This window comes from Cariama cristata, unplaced genomic scaffold (assembly GCF_000690535.1).
Source record: "Cariama cristata isolate BGI_N322 unplaced genomic scaffold, ASM69053v1 scaffold25048, whole genome shotgun sequence".
NCBI lineage: Eukaryota > Metazoa > Chordata > Aves > Cariamiformes > Cariamidae > Cariama > Cariama cristata.
Genome location: NW_009633263.1, coordinates 29754 through 46733, shown reverse-complemented (window position 1 = coordinate 46733; position 16980 = coordinate 29754). Strand labels below are relative to the sequence as shown.

At 35.6% G+C, this 16980-nt stretch overlaps 1 protein-coding gene across 1 annotated transcript in view; it reads left to right on the top strand.

Annotated features, from left to right (window-relative positions):
* Window positions 1-16980, top strand: part of USP47 (ubiquitin specific peptidase 47) — a gene marked incomplete at its 5' end in the record, with an annotated part of 40430 nt that overhangs the window by 865 nt on the left and 22585 nt on the right. Inside the window, 10 exons of the mRNA XM_009706704.1 lie at window positions 339-452; window positions 1586-1724; window positions 3458-3554; window positions 4092-4237; window positions 5060-5139; window positions 5995-6144; window positions 12357-12452; window positions 12544-12696; window positions 14117-14284; window positions 16584-16715. Of these exons, the coding sequence (XP_009705006.1) occupies window positions 339-452; window positions 1586-1724; window positions 3458-3554; window positions 4092-4237; window positions 5060-5139; window positions 5995-6144; window positions 12357-12452; window positions 12544-12696; window positions 14117-14284; window positions 16584-16715 (1275 nt within the window). The remainder of the gene's footprint in view (window positions 1-338; window positions 453-1585; window positions 1725-3457; window positions 3555-4091; window positions 4238-5059; window positions 5140-5994; window positions 6145-12356; window positions 12453-12543; window positions 12697-14116; window positions 14285-16583; window positions 16716-16980) is intronic.

The window sequence follows — 16980 nt, the reverse complement described above, 5'->3', positions numbered from 1 at the left end:
TAAAAAAAAAAAGTATATGCAAGCTATATAGGACACTAAATGGTTTGATGTTCTGCAGGAAACTTACAGACCAGTATCTTGACTCCTGAATAGATTAACCAACTTCTGAGGAGTAAACTACTGTAATCCTTAATTTAAACTGTTTCTCAAAGTCTTCTCAAGTTCTTTCAGTATTAATGATGAGTGTGTGTTGTTTATACTGGATAATTAATCATTTTCATTTCATCTTAGTGTGTCAGAAGATACTTCAAGCAATAGACTTGGATGGGATCTGTTTAAAAACATGTTGTGTGTGTGTTTTGTTGTTTTTGGTTTTTTTGTTTTGTTTTTTTTAGCAGACTCCAATAGATCAGAACAGTGACAAAACTATTCTTGATGCTGGTTTTGAACCAGGGAAGAAGAACTTTTTGCATTTGACAGACAAAGATGGTGAGCAGCCTCATATAATGCCAGTAAGTAAAATCTTCATTACATAAGCTATAGTGCTGAGAGGGGAGGGAGATACATGTTCTGTGTATCTTATGAGATCAGAAAATGAAATAAAATTGGGCTGCATATTTCATACAATAAGCTTCTTCAAGAACCTTCTCAACAGACTTTTAGACTACTGTTTTACACTTCTAGGTTTCTCCTGAGTAGGATCAATTCCATTAGTAATGATTTGCTGTCACTTCTTATTCGTGCTGTCAAATATTTATGTAATACTTCACTGTGAGTAATTTTCTAGGGTTATATAATTAATGAATCTTTGACATGTTTAGAGATAAGTCTTAACAATATATGTTTAATCATATACCTAATCCTTTTCCTCTGGGTGTTTGAAAGCAATACTAGGCCACTGACAGAATTGTCAGAAACACCAGTCCTGTATCAACAGTAGTTACCTGTTTCCAAATTTGCCTTTACGGAAAAAAAAAAGTGTATAGGAGAGTTGTCAGTGTTGCTAGAAGCAACTGCCTGCCATAACAAAATACTTGAAATTTCTTATTTCTCAAATATGTGATGCAGTGAAAGATAAACACAGCTGCAGTTTATTTAAATCAGGGATTGGATAGACTAGTGATATATTAAGATTTATTACTCAGCTCTCATGTCAGCATAATGCTGGCCTACTTAGCCTTTGTTGTGGACTTAATTATCTGAAAAGGGGACACCCCCCCCACCCCCCGCTTAAATAATTGTTTGTAAGATCGGAATTTGAGAGTGGTTCTGAAAGAATGCTGAATTGTAATTTTTATATCTGAAAAGAAAAATCTCATTCTGTATTTCAGTGCAGAAAACTTGAGACAGGAGATGCTAAACTGCAAACTTGCTTGCTGTATACATTATAGTACTGTATTTGATTATACAGTATTCTTCGCATCAGTGGAAGCAAATGCCCTTTAGAATTATTTCTTAAGTGGTTGAGAATTTACAAGGCAGAATTAATTACACAAGCAACTGTATATCTGCAGTTTTGTAAAACTTGTGTGATATGCTTAGCAGAATTGATTTCTTAGCCATGAGAGAAAGAAGTAAAACTTGTAGGTGCTTCAGTAAAAAATTGTATGATTTTTGCATAAAATCAGTGTATTTATGTTTTCAGGAGGAGTCAAGTGCAACAGATGACAGTGCACAAGACAGATTTATAGGCCCACTTCCAAGAGAAGGCTCTGTTGGCTGTACCAATGACTATGTCAGTCAAAGCTATTCTTATTCTGCAGTCCTGAGCAAATCGGAGACAGGTATAGTGTTCTCTCTTGTAAAGGCAATGCTAATTTGTAGTTATTTTAGCATATTTTCAAATAGCAGCACTTCAAGATTTTTGAAATGAATGGCAATTTATTTTAACAAACCCACATCACCTCTACATTTTCCATGATGTTTTCGACAATATTCTCACATCACTTTGGGAACAGAAGAGCTTTATCCCAGCCTTTTCTTACTTGGGACAGTGAAATTCAGACTCTCTGTCAGGGGCCCTCCATTTCAATATTAATCTGCTTCTGTGTCTCTAGTTGAGTAGTCAGGATTGTATTGCAAAAAATTATTCACCTTAAGCTGTGTGTTCACTCACAGCTTAATGAGTACATGATACTCTTATAGAGGGGGTATTGCCAAACCTCTGCACTCCGCGTGTTAACTGAAGCCTTCCTACCATAGTCCCTAGTTGCAGTTTCTCTGCCTGCACCATGATTCCCTAAGAGGTTCATCCCCTGCTGCCTGGCTGCCCACCAGCAAGCAGAGACTCCCCATGGAAGGGGAGCACAGCTCTGCCTCCCAGGCAAGTGCCACGGCAGGTCCCGGGAGGCTGGCTGGGTGCCTTTGCTGCACAGGGGGGCGGGGGGAGACAGCAAGTTACAGCTCAGTAATGAGAAAAACTCCTGGTACTAAAGTTGTTGAGCAGAGGCAAAGATGACATTCATATTATGCCAATTCATGCGTGCTCAAGATTTTTTTGAGAGATAAGAAAGTTTATCCGCCACATCCCTTTTTTTCATTTCATATAACTGTGAAAAGATGATCTGTATTGAGTAGAGAAATAAATACATGTTTTCTAACTCAATCACTTCACAGAAAATGCCTCTATTTTGCATGGAGTAGCTGCCTTTTCATGACTAGTATGGAATTAAGATTTTAATACTTACTTAGAGCTTCAGAGTATAAATAGACCTATTTAATTTCTTTATACTGTGCTTCACTATATGAGGCTTACTTATCAACTGTTAATATTGTATATTTTGGAGAAAATCCTAAAATTACAGTAAGATGAATATAAGTAAGTAATTCCCTTTTCAGCTAAAAAATGTCACTGATTAGTAGCTGTTTTAATTGGTTATTATAGGAGAAGGTTTTAGGCATGTGTGTGGGCACGTGAGTGTTTTTTTTTATTTGTAGTTCTAAGGTGATAGTACAAACAAATGCAGATACAAATAATATTTACATTATATCTAGGATATTTTTAACTGACACCAGGCAGTAAGCAAGCTAGTACGTAGAATCATTGAATGATTTCATTGGAAGGGACCTTAAAGATTATCTAGTTCCAACTCCCCTGCCGTAAGCATGGACACCTTCCGCTAGTCCAGGTTGAGAATTGTTTCTTAACATATTCTAGTTTCTTCTATAAAGTGTTTAAATCTACTCCTAAAATGTTTACAATTACCTGCGTCCTCATTGGTGCAATGTTCAACCTTAAATACTGATTATTGTTATGAAACATAATTCATAATCACTAAAATAGCTTCATGTCATTCAGGGAAGTTATTTCTGTTGTGTGAACGATTACTCTCTATTACTCTCAGAATTGAGCAATTGTAATATTTCCTCAATTTTTACAGTGTAAATAACAATAAATAAGAACAAATGGATGCAGTTCTTAGACATTATCACAGAATGGTCGTCTTGTCAAATGTTTTAACTCTTAAAGTGTTTCCCATCTTTTTGTGTTATTTCCATCTCATTCCTGTATTTTTAGGGTATGTGGGGCTAGTAAATCAAGCAATGACTTGCTACTTGAACAGCCTTCTACAAACACTCTTCATGACTCCTGAGTTTAGAAATGCATTATATAAGTAAGTACATAGAATCAAAGCCTTTTCGTCAATTTGTGCTGGTGTGTATTGATCGGAGACCCTTTTGAATTCCTCCTTTCAAAATTTCCTTGTTTGGATACTGAAAAGCATACCTGAGGTCAAGCTGGATAGACTTATAAATTATATCTACTTAAAAGCTTCAGATTTTTAGTAAAATACTGAGATAACGTTATTGGTTGTGCCATTGACAAGCTTTAAAGAATTTGCCCCATCTTGAAAACATCAAACTTGAAATTAAGTTTGATACTAAGTGCAGTTTGTGTCTGTATTTGTGCAGTGACTGACTTCAGAATTATTTTACGCATTTGTGTTGGATTTGTACATTTAAAGAATAGTGTTGTCATTTACTGCAGAAATGTAAAGCAGTTTCATTTGACTTTACCCAAGAAATGGAGCTTCAGTTGACTTCAGTAATCCGGCAGACATCTTGAAACGTAATACATACTGATTTAAATGCCTCTTTGAGTAAAGTTTTCAAAGCATTTTTAATTGTCAAATGTCTTGTGTTGTGAATAGATGGGAATTTGAAGAATCTGAAGAGGACCCTGTGACGAGTATCCCCTACCAGCTTCAAAGACTGTTTGTTTTACTGCAGACCAGCAAAAAAAGAGCAATTGAAACAACAGATGTTACACGGAGTTTTGGATGGGATAGTAGTGAGGGTAATATGCAGCTATTAAACTTTGTGATTTACTTTAGCAGCTGCCTGTTAGGGACCTAAACTGCTGTTGATGGGGAAAAATACTGGAACTATTAAAAATAATTATTAGAATCCACTTTGTTTCAATGGAAACAAAATAGTCTAAATGGGTACTTTGTTGTGGTGTGAGTTTTTTGTTGTTTTTTTTTAAAAGAAATTATGTCTGAGTTTTAGGCTGTTAAAGTAAAAAGCATTGTATTTTTGTAATTAAGCTATTGTTACAGTTGCTAATTGTTTCTAAAGAAGTAATTCTTTATGAGAAACTTGCATCTGTTTTGAATCACAAATGTCAAATGCGCATGTTTCACAATGAAGTAGAAAATAATATGGATAATTCCATAAAATTATTTGTGTTTTTCTTTTTGACACTTGTATAGTGTAGTTTTTCCCCATAACCTGCTGATTTTTCCATGGAGTAATGGCATGATAAGGAGTTGAAAATTTATTTTTAGAGAATCAGCGCAAAGTGGGAAATAAGTCAGAACCAGTTTATTTTATAACAATGCATGTTAGCATTTCTGTATTTTTTACATATTCTTGCTTATATATGCAATTCTTGTTTATGCATAAACATTGGGAGCAAGCTGGCTGCTTATTTTTCTTACTTAACTTGAGGGGCAGCTGCTTGTGGAATTAACACTGGCCCAATAGTGAATAATGCAGTAAATAATAGGTACAGACTTACCAAATCAGTAGCTTTTTAGGAAGTATTCTCAGGCTATGGTTAGCATTGGGGCTAATAACATCACTTGTTTTAATTAAGATTAATTTCAACTTCCAACAGCATGGCAGCAACATGATGTACAGGAGCTTTGTAGAGTTATGTTTGATGCTTTGGAGCAAAAATGGAAGCAAACAGAACAGGTAAGTGTATAAAAACTTTCCTCTGTTTGTTCAGCAGTGTGGTATTGTTGTGGAGTTTTGTTGGGTTCTTTTATAAGGATAATTGTGAAAAATGTTAACTGAATTTTAAATACCAGTTTATTGTAAGTCTGCAATAGCTGCTAGTTTTCCTGTTTGGTGGAATAGTTAAGCTACTATAATGTACCACTTTCAAGAATGTGTTGCTTATGTTTTTCTCCTCCAATTAGAAGTGGAATGTTCTGAATTCTTGATGCTTGGTCTTTATTTGAAGCAGAGAAAGTGATTGTGTAACTCCTGTGATAGCTTCCTCGCTGTCAGTATCTATTAGGCTACATTGCTGGCTCTTGAAGCCCAAGCCCACCCTTCTAATGTAGGAGAAAGTTAGGAATATATTCATAATACATGCTACATCTTGGTAAGTGGCCAACTTGTAGGCCAATTTTCAGATTTGTAGATTGGCAAATACTTCCTTTATCTTTCTGGACCTGTCTCTGGAGACACAGGGAAGGACTGCAGTATTAATCTGTTAACAACGTCTGCAAGATCAAGGCTTGTTTTTAGAACATAAACTTCAATTTTTGTAGTTTTGTACTCACTCTTAAGAAGTGACCATGAAGTACACTATGAAGCTTATATAATGTGGTTTGATAAACTCATTTGATATGTGTTTTGTGCTGTGGTTGGGCAGGAGAAAAGAAGAAATCAAGAGATGGATGTACTGCTGGGGAATGGTATTCTAAATGTGTAGCTATGCAATTAAGACTTAGGAAAAAGGCATTTTCTTGTAAAACTAAAGAAAGAAAATATGTTCTGTTTCATTTGTTTAAAGCTCTGTTGAATATCTGTTTGTTTCAGGCCGATCTTATAAATCAACTGTATCAAGGCAAACTGAAGGACTATGTAAGATGTCTAGAATGTGGTTATGAAGGCTGGAGAATCGACACTTACCTGGATATTCCTTTGGTCATCCGGCCATATGGCTCCAACCAGGCATTTGCTAGCGTGGTGTGTACTATTATGCTGACTAATAGTGCATCAATACACACATAGAATACATAATGCGACAGTGGTATAATTTGTTACATGGTAAGTATCATCCTAGATACTCCATCTTGGGGTGTTCGTCTTTGTGCAGTGAACCAGCTAGCAAGTTCTAGAAGATTTTTTTTGGCTTTTTGGTTTATTTTTTGTTTTGTTTTTTTTTTCTTTTGCCCTTCAATGAGTCCTACTGGTGCATGTATAAGGGGAGGGGAAATGCAATTTTATTGCCTTAGGGCTGCAGTAATCAATTATTTTCTTCCTGATAAAATCTTCAGCATTTACTCAAGATATTTTAATGAGATCACAAAGTTCTATTTGGGTTGTTCTCTTTATTGGCACATCTGCTAAATTTTCGTAGCTTTGAAAATCTTAGTGAAAGAACAGAACATTGACTTAAAATTTTTAGTTTAATTGCCATATTGTTGCTGTGCTTTTTAACATTCACTTCTCAAATACCATATGCTTTTAACAAGCGATTTAATGATAATAAAAAATCCTATTGTACAACAGTGTTCTTGGTCACTTTTGCTCCAGCATTACTGATGTTGGCAAGCATATATATTGCTTAGTAAATCTGGAAGGTTTTTTGGTTTATTTTTTCCATCCCTCTCAGAAGAAGTGATTACAAACTGTGAAATTCCACTCTTGTGGCTTAAAATACCTGTACTATGGATGAAGTTATGAGAAAGAGAATAAGAATAAATCAAACAAGTCTTTCAGTAAAGGTTGTCTTAAACAAACACTTGTTGTGTAATTGGCTTACCAGGATTATTTATTATATATGAAGTATATTTCCTTTTGTATTTAGTATGCTGGCAGTATTTTTAAAGCACTAATAGTCCATCATTCTTAACAGTAATTCTGTTAAGAACTGTTAGAATTAGGTTAAATGGCAGTGTAGATTCAAAGTACTTCTTCATTTAAAACTTTAAATACCGATCTTGAGAAGTAGGAAAGGTGAGGGGTGTTGATCTCACAAAAAGGATTCAAGTTAGTGAAGTCCCTTGAAGTCTTTTTAAGATTACATTAAAATTTTTTTAGAACTGTCCAGCTAATTGAAGCTGTATCGATAGGGAGTGATACTTTATGTAGGTGGCTTCCCTTTTCACCTTTTAAAGCTCATATCTAGAAGTATTCTGTAAACTAAAATTTTTTGTTGTAATTTTTATTCAATAATGAGATTTTTCTGATCTATTACTGAAAACTATTCAGTTCATGTAGTTATATTCCACATTTAACAATGCATTGTACATGTGTGTCAAATTGAATTTTTTTCTTTAGTAGAGAAGTCTACAGTGGAATGCTAAAAAAAAAAACCAAACAAAAAAAGACTTTGTATATTTGTAAAAAGACAGAAAGCTTGAACAATTAAGAACTTGAATATCAGATTACTTTTAGTAGTATTTGATATTTCTCCTGTAAATCAGCATTTACTGGGTTTACTACATTGAGGAAAATAGTTTTAAGATTTTTGTTACACAGAGTTACATGGTTGCAATTTGTATTGATGCTTCAATTTTTGAGCTTTTTTTAATTCATATTCTGATTATATTCAGTTGATTCTCCTCCCTGCATTTGTATTATCTGTAGCAGATTTTTAGTTTTGTAGTCTTCAACAGTGGGGAGATATGGAGGATACTTGCTTTTGGAGAAGGGAAAAATCGCCTGTTTCTAAATGGAATTCTCTGAAGGTAGTATCCTCCATTGATCCATAGATGATGGTGATTTAGTAGGTGTAGGTAAAAGGGTATGAGTGAGAGATCAAAAACTTCACACATGCGCTAATAGGGCTTATAGAAGGGAATGTAAAACTTTTTAGACCTTGCTAGTCAGCTCCTGAGGGAACTTGCAGCAGGCGACACAACCCAAGATAGGGGATCTAAGGAGGATACTACCTTCAAAGAACTCTAGTTAGAGGTAAGTGATTTTCCATTACTTTCTAATAAGAGAATGGATGAATGAGCTTTAAGTAAGGTTAATCTGTAGAATGCCACATAAAGTGTATTATCCCACTGTTCGACATTGTGTACTACCAAAAAAATGTAGATACCTGAAATGTTGCATTTATCTATAAATATATATGTATTACTTCTAAATACATGGGAACATAGAAGAACTGGGAAGGATAATGTTATGCATTCTTTATTTCCTAATACAAACTAAATCTGAAATTCTTCAGTATGTTTTTAAGGTTTGCATTTTGAAGTTTTTTTCCTAATTCTCCACTCCATCCCCCAACGTCACGTAGTAAGACTGAATCGCTACAAACTCATTAGGGCAGCTCTGGGGCACGGAGATCTTGTCAGTATGTATCTCGAGATACTTTCTGAAAAAGTACTTATACTATCTGCATTGTTCAGGGGCATGGTTTAAAAGACCCTGAATCAGTATTTTTCTTGAGGTCAGTAGGAATACAGACATAAAAAATAAAAATATATAGCTTATTTCAGGGAGGTAAACAGGAACGGTGACTCACCTACTGATTTTTGTAGGTACTCGCATCTTTTGTGTAGACACCTGAATTTAACAGCGTTAGACATAAGCTAAAAAGATTTTTTTTGATTGCAAAACGTAAAAAATTTTGCAAGATGAAGCACAGCTGAGAGAAGAGTGGATGCAATGGGGAACTAGCTGGCATGCTGAAATTACTTTACTAGAAAACAGTGGAAATTGCTTTGTAATACCAGAAGAGTAGTAATACAACAAGTATTCTGGAGATGTAGCAAGCACAGTTCTGTTCCATTAGATGTTGTTAGCTTTCACCATCTTTTGTATGTTAGCTTTTATTTTCAGGGTGTAAGTATGCATACAGGTAGACCTTTCTTGGGGCAGAAGTTAATTTGGACTTCTGTGTGAACTTGCTTTGTGGTGTCATTGCCAAACTAAAACTGTTGAAGGCAGTTTGAATATGGATGATGTGATACTTACTATTTTTAAGCTAGGTTGATAATGACAAGGTCTTGTATTTTTAGTTGAGCATATTCTTTGGACATGGGAAAACTAGATAAGCTCTGAAAATCTGAGATAGCAGTTAGTTTCTAGTTTTTTCCAAGAACAGTTTTGGCTAATTGCTATTTATTCTGTAACTTTTCATAAAGGTTCTACTAATTCCGTTATGAACTTAGAAAACGCTTGTAGTAAGATACCTGTTGAACTACTGACTATATCATAATGCGTTTTCCTGGTGACGAGTGTGTCCGAAGTGCCTGTCTTTAGCTAGACAATAATTAGTTTGCACTGTTTGTTATGGCATTTTAGTATACTAAGTGTTATAAGTGTCATAATCAGAACATTAAAAACTGGATATACTCAGAATTTGGCTGGACAAGGCCCTGAGCAATGTGCTTCAAGTTGGACCTCCTTTGAGCAGGGCGTTAGGATCAGATGATCTCCAGAGGTCTTTCAGCCTGTATTGTTCTTCTGATTGTGTGAACTATAAAGAAAAGTTTAAGTAGCTGTTGTCATACTAATCTATTGCTTGATCGTTTATGGTATATTTTGAAGTGTGTGCGTGTATTGGGAATGTTGGAAACGTGTAGTAGGTCTAAGGCTACGTAATAGTGACCTCTTCAAAGATCATTTCAAAGGTAACGTTTACTCTAAAAGTAGAGCTGCACAAAAATGTGGGATGTCATGTGGTAGATTGCGCAGCGTAGAAGCTTTGTTGCTGGTTTTGCTGAGTAAACTGTCAGAGTAGAAAATGGTGAACTGCATTAGAATAGGAATTGTATTAAGAAACGTCCTCATCAGCAGAATTAACTTTGATGTAAAGATTGTATAGAACACTGGAGGAGACACAAATGAGTAAACCTGAGGAACAGTGATGTTCCTTATGCCATGATTGAAAAATACATGGATGTTCATATAGCGCAAAAATAATGGAGTTCTCAAGAGTTTAATCAGATTTTTCAGAGCACAGCTTGCTATGTGTGGTAAGCAGTGAAACCACAAGAGTAATATAATAATACTTCATTCAGGTTTTGGGGATCTGAAGGGTCATCACTTCTTTTCATTTGTAAAAATTTATAGTATGTTTCCTTGTTAAATTGCACATCAGATGAGTCTATGTAAGCATTACATAATAATTCATGTTCCAACATTTGTATATTCCCAGTCATTCATATTCATGTTGATGCATGAATTGCAACTTTCTTATTACATTCAAAATATATTTTTATTTCTTAACTGACATTTGATTCATAAGAGATGGTTCCTTGGTCATTATATGCCGTTTTCTATGTTTCGTGTTTTCTGACTTAGTTATTAACTTCTTTGCTTTCATTTAAATAGTTCTGAATATTAATTCCTTAACTAGTTTACAGAATAGTCAAAATGCAGTAATCTGTTTCTTCCCCTTTTTAAGCAGGGTTATAACTTGCATAGTCTTCTTTCTTACACTTTAGAATGAGATTCCTCACATTTCATCTTACTAAACATTGCTGTTTCTTGCCCTTGAGTAAAAAGCAACTCAGGCTCTATAGCATTTAGGAAGTGAATACGTAGACAGCAGTTCATTTCAGACTCCGAAATATTTTCACGTGTCTAGACAATCTCTCTGCCTAAGAGCTGTGATTTCAGGGCTGTTCAAAGACTTTTCTGGCTGGATCCAAAAATGGTAAAGTGAGATAACTGCCTTCAATATGCAGTTGTTCTATTGAGTTTGGCACACTTTTAATTTGTGAGTAGTTTTCACCTGGAATACAGTCCTTTTTTAACAAGTCCTTTCTCAAAGAACAGCAACAGAGCTTTTGTAAAACATTTGTTTTATTACTGTTCTTGCTGTTTCCCTGAGTTCTCAGAAGGAAAAAAGAGAGAAGGGAAGAGTTGGAGGCTTTTTGAAAAACTTGGCATATCCTTGATTTCCTCCCAAAGTGTGATTTATTAAACAACAGGATTTAGATAGTAATCTTAAGTTCTGTGCCAGCAACGTTACAACTGGTAAGTTTACTCTGCCCAGTTAACCCCCTTCTTTCTTATTCAAACCTCGGGGAACAGCTACAGTCCTTCATAAGAGATGATGATTTTATAAACATTGTTTCTGTTGATGACCTTTGCTTTAAACTGAATGTCTAAAGGTGCCAGTTGTATTTGTTTTCACTTCCATAGGTGAACAGAGAACTTTTGGGTTCCACTTGGAGTTCAGAAACCCAGAGCCTACTGGCTTGCAAACTGACTGGGTTAAAGATCTTAACTTTTAAAACCTCTGGGTAAAATTCTTAACTGCTGTCAATACTCTTAGTAAATTTTGTTCGAACAAGTTTGTTCTGAAGAATATACAACTTATGGGCAATATCACTATTGCAAATTATGTTAGGGGGAGGACTAATGATCAGTTTGATTGTACTTTGAATATTGTGTGCTGTAGAGAGGAGCAAAGTAGAAATCATTAAACTCCTGGATTTAAGCATTAGTGACAGAAGTTTAAGGCAGCTGTCGGAGGACAGAATTCCAGTTATTGGTCAGTTACCTCATAAGGTTCATGCTAGGAAGCTAGTTCTGCCTTTATAGGAGATGGCCGTATCTGATTCTCACTCCTTTGGGAGTGAAGCTCGAATACTCTCCCTCTGTCCTTTCCTCACCTTTCACTTAAAAATAATACCTTCAAATGTAGTTTCCTAAGTCCCTTTGTAGAATGGGACTAAGGCTGCCTTCAGGCAGGGCACTGAGGAGCTGAGTAACATTTTTTCCTGCCATCCCCCCACCCCACTCCAGTAATTACGGGATGGTATCTGTTGGGGAAAAAACTCCAGAAATGCAGAACCACCACCTCTGGGAGAACAGGGCCAAAGCAGGGTTAAAAAACAAGCTTGTTTTCCTAGCAGTTGACTGAATAGACATGACTGAATGTGATGTGCAAGATAACAGGAGTAAATGTCACTTTATATTGTATGTTTACTAAAACAAAACCGATTTGGGTTCATCAAAGACTGAATGAAATATAGTTAGTGGTAATTGTGGTTTGACTGTTTAACCTTGGACTGGGTAGAAAGGTTGGCTTCTCTTCATGTTTTCCTGACTCTGTGTCCGTATCGAAGTTTATGTCAATCAAATTTTGGTTGTAGATTTAATTGAAGTAATTTGTATGTGTTTGCAATCTTGTTGTAAAGTTATCGTTCTGATTTATGCCTACATAGTAAACATTCTTTAAAAATCAGATAACATCTTTTTGTTATTAGGAAGAAGCACTGCATGCTTTCATTCAGCCTGAGATTCTTGATGGCCCCAATCAATATTTTTGTGAACGATGTAAGAAGAAATGTGATGCAAGGAAGGTAAAGACTCTCCAAATCATTTGCGAAAATTACTTTGGGTAAACACCAGTCCTCACAATGGTAGCGTAATCTTGTCTTTTGCTTCATTTAGGGTCTGCGGTTCTTGCATTTTCCATATCTGCTGACGTTACAGCTGAAGAGATTTGACTTTGATTATACCACTATGCACAGAATTAAACTCAATGATCGTATGACTTTTCCTGAGGAGTTAGACATGAGTGTCTTCATTGATGTTGAAGATGAGGTAAAGTGTTTGATTTCAGAGAAAAGTCTAACTTTCTTGAAGCTTCTCATTAATGACATTAAAATGTCGGTCTAATAATAATGTTATCAAAATTGATTTCATCTACATAAAATGTCGTTTAGCCATGGCAATGTTTTAATTTGAAGTTTTTAGATTTGTCCTTGTGGATTTTTCTTATATTGAAAAGAAGGCATATTCTCTAAACGCTATAAGGTTTCCATGCTTCCATAAAGAAGCTGTTTCTGATTTCTTCTATCTTCACATGAGTGATATAGAAGCACAAGTCTCAGGGCTTCTACATACACTGCAAATCCAGAATGAAACATATTTCTTAAACTTGTGTCTGAGTCTGTTTTCGTCAGATTCACACAAGAGATGATGTAAAGTTTTGAAACTCTGAATGCTGAAATTAGTCCAGAAAACATTAATGATTAATTCCTTCCCTCTGACTCACAATGTTGTATGTGCTGTACAAATGAGATTTTTAAAATTTTACACTTCTGTCGTCTTCTGGTTTTGGCCAAAATTCATGTTGTGCAATTACATTCACCAAAAGTATTTAATGTGCCTTCTGCATTAACGACTAAATTTATTCCTCTGATTCTATTTCTGAAAACATTATGTCACTTTGCTAGCTTGTAGTGGTATAAGAGAAATACTGCATTGATACGCATATGGGCATTGATATGCATATGCTTTTCTGACTCTATACAAACCTTTGTTTTATGAGGTGTGCCATTTAAGTAATTTGATACCTCTCAAAGTGTTACTGGGGGGGCTAAATGAGCATGAAGATTGATCTGGGAGAATAGAACTTGAGACAAAATTAACAGCTGTCAGAAAATCAAAAGAATTACCCAGAGGAAAGAGGATCAGGTAAGGGATGAATATACTGATTTGTACTAAATGAACTGCATTCTTAGTGTTGTTGACATCATGCTTTTAAGCTGACAGAACACTAATCAGTCTTACTGTAATACATTGACCTCTGTCCAATGACTTGAAACAGGAAAAAACATCTTTGACTGTGGAGGAAAGTATTTCCAGTCAAATCAGTCTGATTAACTGGGCCATGTTACAGTAGGATTTGTTATCTGATATTAGACTTACAGGTATTTAATTGAAATAACTAGTAAATGGAGTAGACTAGTAACATCTAGAATCTTGTCAAGTGTGAAACCAGGTAATTACCATTTAGTTGCACACAAGACAAGAAAATACTGATCTAAGAGGTAGCCTGAAGACAGTTACAAACAGAAACAAGTCCATTTTTGATGCTGAATTGCAGAGATCTCTAGGGTTTTGAGGAGTTTCATTGTTTTGCAGGTTGGATTTTTTCATTTCACAAACATATTGTTATTTCTTGTTCTGTGTAACTTTAAATGTTGTGTAATACTAGTATGTATGTCTTATTTTTAAGAAGTCTCCTCAGACTGAGAGTTGCACTGATAGTGGAGCTGAAAATGAAGGCAGTTGTCACAGCGATCAGATGAGCAATGATTTTTCTAATGATGATGGAGTTGATGAAGGAATCTGCCTTGAAAGCAATAGTGCAGCAGAAAGAATTTCTAAAGCTGGCAGTGAAAAGGTATGTTTAAAAAATGTTGTACTGGGTCTGATTGGGTTGGAATTAATTTTCTTCATAGCAGCCTGTATTGTGCTCGGTTCTGGATTTGTGACTAAAACAGTATTGATAGCACAGCAGTGTTCTAACTCTTGCTGAACAGTGTTGCACAGCACCGAGGCTTTCTCTGTTTCTCATTTCTGCCCCTGTAATGGGTAGGACTAGGGGTGGGCAAGAGGCTGGAAGGGGCACATAGCTGGGACAGCTGACCTGAATTGACCAGAGGGATATTGCATACCATATTCCCTGCTGTGTAATGTCATGCTTAGCAGTAAAAACTGGGGGGCTTTCTGAAGTATCTCTTGCTCAGAGACTGGCTGGGCATTGGTCTGCTGGTGGGAGGTGGTGAGTAATGCCTTTGCCTCATTGCATAATTTTTTTTTTCTTATTTTCTTCTCTTATTAAACTGTCATTATCTCGAACTACAAGTTTTCTCACTTTTGCTATTCTGATTCTCTCTGCCATCCCACTCAAGGGGAGGAGTGAGTGACTGACTGGGTGGGTGCTTAGTTTGCTGACCAGGGTCAACCTACCCCAAAAGTGAATGATAAAAATATAATTAATTCTGATATTGGGGGTGGGGTTGAGGGGATGTGCGTTTATTCAAATTCCAAAAATTTACACTGCAGCAAAGGAAAGCATGCAACTGATTTGGAGGTCACCTGAGAATAAAGGTCTTCCCAGCTTGTGAGACTGAGAATTCCCAGATAACTTGTTTTGGCAGCAGACCCTCAAATTGAAGACTGTTTTGTATTGTGCACAGTGTTTTTTCTTTGAGGCCAGCTGTGGAAGGCCTACCAGCTTTGGCTGCAAAAGTGTCTTGCAGCTTAGAAGAAGAAGACTGGAAAGTTTTTTGATCAATCTCCCTGCCATCCATTTCTTGTCCTTATAAGAACAATTGTATAGATGAGGCCATGGGTCTAAATGTTAAATATTCATTCAGTCATCTTGAGTTAATATAAAGGAATTGAGCATCAAGTCAGTCTACGATAGCAGTCATCCTTCTGTAGGACATAAAGATTAGCAGAGATCTGCAAGAAAACCAATTGAGTTTTCTTGCCAATACAAAATTCATCAAAAAATCTTGGGTTTTATCGTAATGTCTACAATGTATACTTCATGTGTCATTATTCAATGAACTCATCTGAAATTTGGCCAATAGCTTTTATTCAGGCTTGTTAGGAAGCTGTTTGACTGTAACTGTTGCTTTCATAAATACTTCGACTGACTTGCGTTTTAATCTGCACATCTGTCCCTGTTAACGTTACCTTAAACCATTTGAAAGGGTTTTTTGATAAATGTTCTGAATACCATCAATCTTAGCTGGAAAAAAGAAAGAAACTAATAGTTGCTTGACTGGAACAGGGGCAGAGTATTGTAATGTATCTAATGCAAATGTCGTGTCCTAGTATTGACAGTAGCTTTGGCCAATTAATTCATACTATTTGCTGTCAAGACAAACTAGCTGTCAAGCCATGTTGTTAGCTTTTTGTTTTGGATATCTTAATAATGGATGCAGTATATGCTAAGAATTTACAGACCATTTCCTCTATATAATCTAAAAATATTCTTGTAACACTTACGTGAGTCAGTATTGTTCAATTTTATTTTTTAATGTATGCACAACACTGAAGGTGAGTCCTTAGTACCTTTTATTTCCATCCTTTTATCTATGAAAAGAAAGGTTTATGACAGCAAACTTGGAGTGATGTGAGAGAAATTAATGCAGAGTGATGAAAAGCATTGAATGGCATGTTGCTGGTTTGCAATATACAGTAAGGGGCAAAAAGCAGTCTTCAAGAATGCAGAGAAAAGTGATAGCAAATAAGCTTAAGCTTTGTAGCTACAGGGAAGTTGGTCATACTTTTGTTTCTTGTGTGGAGATATGTTTTAATACCTATCTAGCTAAGAATTCACGAATTCAGAGCTTGTACAGAAAAGAAGTAACAGTAATGCATTATTCCAGTTCACAGATGTTTCCATATTTTTTTGTTAAGTTGCTTGGTCTTGTCTCTCTCCCTCTTCCCACCAGCAAAAGGGGAAATTCCTCTTTACTTCCATTATTACATACTCTTGTATGATGTTTAGCATATCAGAGCTCTGATTTTGTTCAGGGTCTATTGCAGTAATGCATTTCTGTTACACAGATCTGTTTTGTAACACACAACTATTTATATATTTGGGTTTGTGTAATTGTTTTAAAACTTTTTAAAAGGATCATTTGGTTACCTTTACTCAATATACCTACTTCTTCTCTCCCCAGAGTTCTTTACTATATGAGCTTTTTTCTGTTATGGTTCATTCTGGAAGTGCTGCTGGTGGCCATTATTATGCCTGTATAAAATCTTTTAGTGATGACCAGTGGTACAGCTTTAATGATCAGCATGTTAGCAAGGTAAAAATAGTATTTTTCTTAGTTATCTTGTGTACTTATAGATGAACCAATGTTTCTATTTTGCATGTGATTTTTCACTTACATATAATGAAGCTGGTTTTATGTGCAGGTATTTAAAGCATTTACTTTGTTTCTTCTTCTCATCCTAATGTCCTGACATACATATGTTTCACTCATTAGCTTAACTGATTTCTAGCGGTTTTTTTCATTTATGTGTGAGTTTTCATGCATTGCGGGGTGGGGAGGAGTGTTTCTTCTTGATGGT